This window comes from Gobius niger, assembly GCF_951799975.1.
Source record: "Gobius niger genome assembly, chromosome: 10".
NCBI classification, from domain to species: domain Eukaryota; kingdom Metazoa; phylum Chordata; class Actinopteri; order Gobiiformes; family Gobiidae; genus Gobius; species Gobius niger.
This window is the reverse complement of record NC_136861.1, coordinates 1,388,712-1,398,098: the sequence shown is the minus strand read 5'-3', so window position 1 is coordinate 1,398,098 and position 9,387 is coordinate 1,388,712. Positions and strand designations below refer to the sequence as shown.

Genomic DNA, 9,387 nt, shown 5'->3' with positions numbered 1-9,387 from the left:
CAAACATGTGGATGTACGTAAATCATATGCTACAATGCTATTCATAGACTACAGTTCAGCTTTGAACTCAATGGCCCCGGCAAAGCTACTTCACAAACTCAAATTCTTTGGACTTGATGATGCCATTTGTAAATGGATTTTTAATTTTCTGACTTGTCGACCACGAAGGGTCAAAATCAACGCTTGAATTTCTGAGACCCTGGCTCTGGTGTCCCGGCAGGGGAGTATTTTTGAGCCCCCTGCTGTTCACACTGTGTACTCATGACCTTACCATGATACAAATGTGACAACTTGATTTTGAACACTTTTGGACAAAAATAGATTTTTGTCACAATAGGCATCAGTTGCCTATTATCCATGATTCTGATGTGCAGATTGTTGAGACATGTGAAGTCATAGGAGTGACTCTTCTTTTGAACTGTTCCTATTGCATAATTGAGAGTGTTCTAAGCAGTTGTATGACTGTGTGGTCCGGTCTCACTCTCTGCCACTCCTGGAGCCACATATAAAGCTCAACTTTTGAATCGACCAATGATTCCTTAGGCCATCCTGCAAGAGCCTTTCAGATGCTCTGTCAAATGTTCATTCAACAGTTCCTTTCCCCATGTGATCACTTTAAACAAAGCACTTTACATTTGTGTCTGGACTTTTATCGTACAGCATTTATTGTCTCTTAAACTTTTTATGTGGCATTATCATATAAACTTTCACCTGGAAACAGAAAACTGACTTGAGTGAATCTGTAGCTCCTCTCTGAGAGCCTCTTCATACTGAAAACTCAGTTTCCCACAATCCTTCGCTCTGGTTCGTATCAAATGAAAATGGCGGCGGGTAATGGATGGATGTGCGTCTGAACCATGGTCTGAACCGACTTCAAATCAGTGAGTTTTTCCTAAAACCTGAGAATGTCCTCTCTCCGGACGGTCGGCGCAGCTCGTGCTGCCGTGTGCATAACCGGGAGCAGCGGCCGGTGCGGGGCCGGGCCGGGGCCGGTCCGGAGGCTCTGCTTTCCGAGCTAGCCTCGACGAGCTAACAGCATCTATTAGCAAGAATGGGTTGTTCCGCTGACACATATTTGCAGGCTCTGTTGTGCTGCGGTCAGGGACACCGGGCAGGACCGGTCACGGAGAGCTCATATTCACACATTAGCGCAGGTTTGAACCCCGGGCCTCCTCCTCCTCCTCCTCTTCCTCACAGCTGCAGGACCCGGTGTGCTGGGTTTGCCTCTTGGAGCACAGAAGGGGAGATGCATTATTTGGGGCTTTATTCTACGATGTCAGGCCTCGCTTTACAACATTGATGCATCTGAAGTCGAACCGACGTCTTTCCCCGGTAAACACCGACTCTGCACGTGAGCGCCCGGGATACAGGTGTTGCAGACCCGCCTGGGCTGATGGACAAGGAGCCGACGGAGGGACGGAGGCAGGAGCAGAAGCACAGGCGGTGTTTACATACACGCTCACATGTGCTTTATGTCACTTATTCTCTAATGTTTCACACAATGTACGAACTCATCACTGATCTGACCATCCAACACCACCAGCCCCAGGTCCAGATCACACCAGAGCTCCACACGGTTTGAAATGGACCTGCCGGACATGTGGTACCACTGAGAACCACCGAGTAGATTCGAACCCATAAAACGACACCGCTCCTGATCTTAGGACATGTGGCACTGAGGGCGCTACATATAGGCCGTTTACCAATGATGCGTTAAGATACTCAGATTTTATTGCAATTTTCACTTCTGTCACGATCCGATACCGATACTCGGGGCCGATCCGATACGTATTGCAATACAATAAGTAATTATGATTTGTAGTACGTTAACCTCAACATTTGTAAAAAGATAACTGTCATGTGTCCATATATTAACCCAAGTGTTTTAGATTTTAAAAAATGCTGTTACCGGAAAACAAAGGAGTGCAGGATAAAAATGCCTCCAAACACCAGTATTGAAAGTATTGTGATACTGGGAAAAAGTATCGATACTTGGTATTGCAGCACAAAGTATTGCGATCCAAATTCCATCCGATTTTTTGTCCCAGCCCTCGTTATTAAGCATTAATAACTAGGGCTGGGACAGCTTCCAGCTTTGTTGATATTCTGACAAATGTTTTTGAAAAAGCAAAATGATGGCTTCTCCAGTTGGAAAGATTTACAGCCACCAGCGATTAAGTTCATTCTAAATCGAGTTTATATCACTATCTAAGATCTATACTTTTGGGTAAAATTCCTCTGCACTCGTTGATGTAATGTTTCTCTCTCTGTTCTTCCCTCTAGGCTCCCGGTGTACATGTTTCCTGCGTGAGCGCCGCTCTCTTAGATGTGTAGGAGAACACCTGGCCCATGGACTTGACTGTAGCATCGGGCTTCAAATCCACGCCAGCGTTTCTTCCCAGTGAAACGGCTGAGCCCCCTGAAAGAAGCCCGCCAGCCTGTCTCTCCCCCAGAGAGGACCCTCCCTCGCCTGCTGTGGATCCCAGGTGTCCCCCAGACCATGTGTTAGGCCTTGGGGCCGCTGAGACGGTCGGCATCCGCTCAACGTCTCCTGCTCCACGAACCTTCGCTCCCACCTCTTCGCCGCTGTGCAAAGACTACAGACAAGAGACCAACATGTACGATCCGTTCTCTCCCACTGATGGCGAGAGAGAAGAGCGAGCCGTTGATACCGAGGAGGTGGCAGAGAAGTACGACCCGTTTGAGCCCACAGGTTCCCCCGTGTCTGACAATGATGTTAGTAACGAGGACTTAAAAGACCATGTTGAGAACCAAATAGAAAATAATGAGTCTACTAAAGCGGAGGAGCCCCCCGATTCTACGGACACACTGCCTGACTCTCCAAAGCGCTCCCCAGGCCTGCTGTCTATTCGACGGACTGTGGACTGCAGCACCATCAAGGAAGAGCACACGGATTCGGAGCACTCGGAGATAGAGGAGGGAGAAATCGTCGGATTGGTTGACAGAGAAGCGGGTATTAAACGACTGGCTGGCGAAGGCATTTCCATCAATTCCCCCAGCTCCACCTTCTTCGGTCCGAAGCCTGAGCGGATCCTGCGCGTCCTGGACGGGGATGGTTTCGTGTCGGTGCGGGCCGATCCCGACTGGCAGCCAAGCGTGGAGCCGGACGAGGAGCCCGAGGTGGGGGTAGAGGACTTGAGGCGCAAATTGGTGAGTAGGCGGAAGGAGCGGTACATCACATTCCCCGGACCTTCCACCCTAACCCCAGAAATGGCCCCGCCTTCCGGGCACCTTCACAGCCCCCCATCCACGCCGCCCCCAGTCGCGCTGGAGGACAACGACAGCAAGACGCGCAAGTCCTCCAAGAGTTCCAACGACCGCGAAAGACAGAAGAGCAAGGACCGAAAGAACGGGGGGAAGGAGGAGAGGCGGAAAAAGAAGAGGAAGGAAAAACGGAGCCAGCGCAAGAGCAAGGAGAAACCCGGCGAGGAGAAAAGTGGGAAGGATTCCAAAGCCAAGCGCTCGAATCGAAGTCGGAGCTCCAAGAGGAAGAAGAGGCAACACAGTCCCGAGGGAGCAGGTGCCGAGCGCTCCTTCTCCAAGGTCTCCGAGGAGCACCGCGGAGACAGGCCACGAGACACCAGCAGACACCGGGACAGAAGCAGGGACAAGAATCGTGAGCAGGAAAGGAGTCGCGACCGGATCCGGGAGCGCAGCCGGGACAGACACCGGGAGCGCGACCGCAGCCGAGAGAGGAACCGGGACAAGGACACAAGCCGCAGTCGGGACAGGGACAGACACTGGGACAGAGACCGGGACAGAGACAGAGTTCGGGACAGGGACCAGGATAGAGATCGCCGGCGAAGCCAACGCAACGACGAGGACAATTCTCGGAATGAGCGGGAGCGAAAGAGGCGCCACAACTCGAGAAGCCGAGACCGAGACAGTGCAAAGAGGTCCAAAAGAAGCTCGGAGAGGAATGAGGAGGACCGGGACAGGGACAGGGAGCGGAGAAGGGACGGGCGCCCTGTCGTCCCGCCCTCCATCCAGGATCTGAACGGCTCTGACCTCTTCGCCATCAAGAGGACTATCACAGTCACCACGACAACTACGACCACCACTGTACCGGGCTCTCCCAGACTGGGTGCTTCCTCCCCCGGTAGGTCGCCCTCGGACATGGATAAGTCGCACCGGAAGAAGAAGCGGAAAGGCCGCTCGAGTCAAGAGAAAGAAAGAAGCCGACGCAGCCGATCGCGTTCACTTTCGCCGACCCGCTACCACAACTACGAATCGGATCGCTACTCGGACAAATTAGACATCGACGTTCTGTCTTTGGACGGTGAGGCTTTGGACTCTGACTATGACTACCCTTCATTAGAAGATACCCCACCGCCCACTCTGCCCCCGCCTCTACCCAGCCCCAAAGCTAAGCCCACCTCCAAAACCGGTCAACTCAAGAGAAAGTCGGCAAAAAAGAATTCTGAATCCACCAGAATTAAAGGTAAAAATCCTTTGTCGGCTGCATCGGACTGCGCCCCCGTTTCATCTGGGCTCCCTGTGGTCAAACGGACTCGCAAAGTCAAAGACAAGACCCGCGACAAAGGCAGCCGGAAAGAGTTGGGCCGCTCGGGAAAATCGAAAAAAGACAGCACCAGCAGTCGGAAAGGCAAGCTCCAGTCTAAGGTTTCCGTGCTTGTGCGGGAGGGCGTGAGCAGCACTACGGGCTCCTCCGGAAAGCTGGGCATGGACTTGTTGGGGACTGGGGGGCCTGGCGGAGGGGCGGGCAGCTCGGTGGTAGGGGGCTCAATCGCCGTTGTTTTTTGCAGGGACAATGAAAGCAGATCGCCGTTCCTCAAGCCCTGCTCAGAGCCGCTGTCCCTCGGAGGTCGCGGTAAAGACATGGGCTCCATAGGCAAGCGCAGTAGCCTGGCCGCGCCCAGCTCCTCTATGAACAGCTCCGCAGCACTCCCGTCGCAAAAGGCCAAACCCGGCTCCATCACCTCCACCTCTTCGTCCGCCTCCTCTCCCTCTTCGTCTCTGGTGACCAAGCGGCGCCGGCGGGTGGTGAAGAAGACCAGAGAGAAGGTTGGGGCAGTGGGTTCCAAAGCCGAAGAGGGCGGCCCGGCCGGCTCCAGTGCGTGGGCTGGAGCGTCCATCGAGCCTCCCGCCACATCGGGGGAGATGTGTAAGGCGGCCAGTCCTCACCCGGGTCCCGCCGGCTCCGCCCCGTGCTCCTCCTCCTCCTCCTCCTCCTCCACCAGTGTGCTGCCCCCCTCGTCGTCGCCCCCGCCCTCACCACCGCCCTCGGCCGCTCCCATGCGTGACATGCGGGAGTCGTCCCCTGACTCCCAGACCGTGGACAGCAGCTGTAAAACTCCAGAGCCTTCGTTCCTGGCAGAAGAGTGTCCCTCCCAGACCAGTCCCACTCAGCCATCCTCCAGTCCCTCCCTCATGCCCTCCTCGCTGGGCACCGGACTCAGCCTGACCCCCACAGACCCCCCTAAGCCCTGCAGCCCGCCCCCCTGCCTGTCCTCGTCGGCGACCTGCGGGCTCTCCTCTCTCTCCTTGGATCCCTCGTCCTCCTCTGTGTCCTCTTCTTCGGCCAACAAGCCTCCACCGCCTCCACCCGTTGCCCCCGCCCTGCCCTGGGGTCTGCAGACTGGGGTGGACTGCACCGCTGGAGGAGTGCTAGCATGTGAGTGTATTTATTTACTAAAGCAGGGATATCACTAAAGGCCCTGTACCCAATTGTTCTCGTTTTCATTCCAAAAAGGGAGCTAGCCAAGTTAAAATGTTCAGTTGTGGACTGAGCTCAATACAAACGTTAGTGACACTTTCCTAACACCCTGATTCTTTATGGGGATGACTTCATAAATATGTTTCACAGCTTTCAGGGAGCGCAGCGGCTCAGTGGTTATAGTGGTATTGTTTACTAGGGCTGATCGATTAATCGCATTTGCAATTTTATCGGAATATTACACAACACATAAGAAATTGAACAATTATACTTTCAGAATGGATGCCCCAAAGGGCCCCTGGGTGCCTGTGTGCACAGGCTGATCTAACCCATAGGTACTAGTTATTATTGGGGCGACAGTGGCGCAGCTTGTAGAGCGGGTCGTCTCATGATCGGAAGGTCGGGGGTTCGAATCCCACCTCCTGAAAGTGCACACTGTCGTTGTGTCCTTGGGCAAGACACTTCACCCACATTGCCCCCAGTGTCTGCGTACATTGGTGTATAATGAGTACCTAGCGCTTTGAGTGCCTAATGTAGGTACCATTTACCATTATTACATTGTTTCAGCGCATTACATTGTACTAAATCTGGCAGGTACAATGCCTTTGTTTGTTAGCCCCTCATACTAAATGAAGTATTTATTTAGCATATTTTTATAATATGAAATCAGATTGTTTTCTGGCTAAAATACCCGAGTTTAAAACATTGCTCTGTGCTGATGTGTTAAACAGACCTTTGTAAGTGTAGTTAATTAATTAATTACACATTTCTCCCAACTTTAGCACAGGTTTTGTCAATTGGTCCAAATGACAGAATAAAACCTGGGTCAGTGTGTCAGAATCAGTTGGCCGCAGTAGTGTAAAAGTAGTTTTTGCAAAGCTCCAGCTGTTGCAGAGACTCCTCCAGTCAACGCCAAGAAACATCCACAGGATTATTTCAACTGGGATGAGAAATATTACGGCATTGTAAAATGACAAGATCTTGTGGCACAAATACTGTTAGAAACGTCATGTCTTGTGGTGTGTTTGTATTTTGAAAGGTGTAAATAAACTGTCTGTCTGTTTTAGTGACTGCCTTGCTCTTCAAAATGGAGGAAGCCAATATTGCGAGTCGGGCCAAAGCGCAGGAGTTCATCCAAGCGACGAGTCAGGTGAGTCCAAGAATTCGGTGTTCGATGTGTAGTTCTGGTCTAGATTTGATGTTTGGTCTAAACTAGTTTAAGACAGCTTTCAGATTCCTTGTCTTTTTGTAATGATATTGCTAGGCCATTTTTTCCCGATACCGGTACTTTAGCGATACTTGTTTTTCGTCACCGATACCTGAACGTAGGGCTGGGCTATATGGCCAAAAAAGTCAAATCTCGATTTGTTTTACTCAGTTTGGATTTTATTTGAAATAAACTTTAAAAAGTCTCCTGATCTTTGTTTTTTCTGTTTTCGATATTCCTTGTCTGCTCTCCAAAGTAAAACCACTTAATACACCGCGTTCCAAATTATTATGCAAATGACATTTTTCTCAGATGCCAACTGTCAAATCAAATGAGAGTCAGCATAATTTTCAAGTCTTTAATAAGTATTAAAAGGTCAAGGGCACATGATACCATAGACTTTATTTTTCTTTCAATGTGCACTATCCATCAATTTATATCCCCACAGAAGTCCCCTTTTCACTGTTATATTAGATTTTTGAGGCGTGCTACTGCTCCATGTCTCGAGCCACACATGCACATGAGCGTAGGTCAGAGAGAACCAGGTGCACGAGGTGTAGAGGCAGAAACGGCAATGTTTGTTCCTACCTGGGTTCACTCAGAAAGAAGTGTGTTTGTAGCAGAGCTAATGTGAAGCTAGCAGCCTCACATTAGCTCTCAATTGTAATATAAATAGTCTCAATTGTAATATTGTTAACACATGGCCTGTTCTGATATCACTTCTGCCACACATTACATTGAACTGCTAAGATTTGACCCTTTCAAACAGAATAGACAGTTTTAGAAACAAAAACACAAACACATAAAATAGCATTTTTTGGGAGAAAATGGTAAAAACTTTAAAGTGTCCTCACTCTTGTAAGGTTAAGAAACTTTGACTCAGTGTGATAATACCCAGAATTGAGATTACAATTGGATGTGTCGCACAGCCCTATAGTTTGTAACGGTGTTGGTCACTTGGTTGAAGTGTGAGCCATGTCCTGAGCCGTCCCTGCTGACTGTCTTCTCTGTCTTAGATTCTGTCCCAAAACCAGTCTACGCCTCTGTCCTCGTCAACATCGCAGGTCCCTCCTCCACCATCGCTCCCGCCCCCGCCTCGCCTAAGCCCCACCCAGTTATTTCTGCACAACTCCTCCCACCTGCACCCCTGTGCTCAGACTCCGCCTCCGCTGTCAGGGGTCGGTGGGTGCTCCGGAGACATGGGTTGGGACAATGACAGCAAAGACCCTGACAAGGTAACATCACATTTCTGCAGACTGTGGCGGGGATGTACGAGGACCGTTAAGAACTGATTTCTGTCCGCAGTATTTGAAGAAGCTGCACACGCAGGAGAGGGCAGTGGAGGAGGTGAAGCTGGCCATTAAACCTTACTATCAGCGCAAAGACATCAACAAGGACGAGTACAAGGACATCCTTCGCAAAGCCGTGCACAAGGTAAGAACACAGAAGTGTCTGAAGTACTGGGAGATGAGAACTGTTACTAATAAACACTGTTTTTCTAGATCTGTCACAGTCGGACTGGTGAAATAAACCCAGTCAAAGTCAGCAACCTGGTGAAGCTGTATGTCCAGAGATACAAGTATTTCCGGAAGCATGGACGCAAAATGGACGACGATCGAGATGAGCGGGAACCAGGGGGTCTGATATAACCACCCTCCAAGGCCTGTCCTCTGCCTGAGGGCGACTTTTCCACCCTCCAAGGCCTGTCCTCTGCCTGAGGGCGACTTAACCACCCTCCAAGGCCTGTCCTCTGCCTGAGGGCGACTTAACCACCCTCCAAGGCCTGTCCTCTGCCTGAGGGCGACTTAACCACCCTCCAAGGCCTGTCCTCTGCCTGAGGGCGACTTAACCACCCTCCAAAGCCTGTCCTCTGCCTGAGGGCGACTTAACCACCCTCCAGGGCCTGTCCTCTGCCTGAGGGCGACTTAACCACCCTCCAAGGCCTGTCCTCTGCCTGAGGGTGACTTTACCACCCTCCAAGGCCTGTCCTCTTAGGGGGATGACCGGCCTGCGGGGGGACTGTCCTTTGAGAGAGGGTGACCGGCCTGCGGGGGGACTGTCCTTTGAGGGAGGGTGACCGGCCTGCGGGGGGACTGTCCTCTGAGGGAGGGTGACCGGCCTGCGGAGGGGCTGTCCTCTGAGGGAGGGTGACCGGCCTGCGGGGGGACTGTCCTCTGAGGGAGGGTGACCGGCCTGCGGGGGGACTGTCCTCTGAGGGAGGGTGACCGGCCTGCGGGGGGACTTTCCTCTGAGGGAGGGTGACCGGCCTGCGAGGGGACTGTCCTCTGAGGGAGGGTGACCGGCCTGCGGGGGGACTGTCCTCTGAGGGAGGGTGACCGGCCTGCGAGGGGACTGTCCTCTGAGGGAGGGTGACCGGCCTGCGGAGGGACTGTCCTCTGAGGGAGGATGACCGGCCTGCGGAGGGACTGTCCTCTGAGGGAGGGTGACCGGCCTGCGGAGGGACTGTCCTCTGAGGGAGGGT

General features: G+C 52.1%; 1 protein-coding gene across 1 annotated transcript; it reads left to right on the top strand.

The window, feature by feature from the left end:
• The first annotated feature begins 786 nt into the window (after positions 1-786).
• On the top strand, positions 787-8,878 carry scaf1 (SR-related CTD-associated factor 1). Its single transcript, XM_079565439.1, has 6 exons — positions 787-881; positions 2,284-5,656; positions 6,766-6,848; positions 7,922-8,140; positions 8,211-8,339; positions 8,408-8,878. The coding sequence occupies exons 2-6, from the start codon at positions 2,350-2,352 to the stop codon at positions 8,552-8,554; spliced, it is 3,885 nt and encodes a 1,294-aa protein (XP_079421565.1). The 5' UTR covers positions 787-881; positions 2,284-2,349; the 3' UTR covers positions 8,555-8,878.
• Positions 8,879-9,387: the final 509 nt, after the last annotated feature.

What these genes read in the sequence shown, in the direction of transcription:
- scaf1 (XM_079565439.1), top strand. Translation starts at nt 2,350, where the DNA reads ATGGACTTGACTGTAGCATCGGGCTTCAAATCCACGCCAGCGTTTCTT. An exon ending in ACAGCAAAGACCCTGACAAG is followed by an intron (nt 8,141 to 8,210) that starts GTAACATCACAT and finishes TTCTGTCCGCAG; the next exon opens with TATTTGAAGAAGCTGCACAC. An exon ending in TTCGCAAAGCCGTGCACAAG is followed by an intron (nt 8,340 to 8,407) that starts GTAAGAACACAG and finishes CTGTTTTTCTAG; the next exon opens with ATCTGTCACAGTCGGACTGG.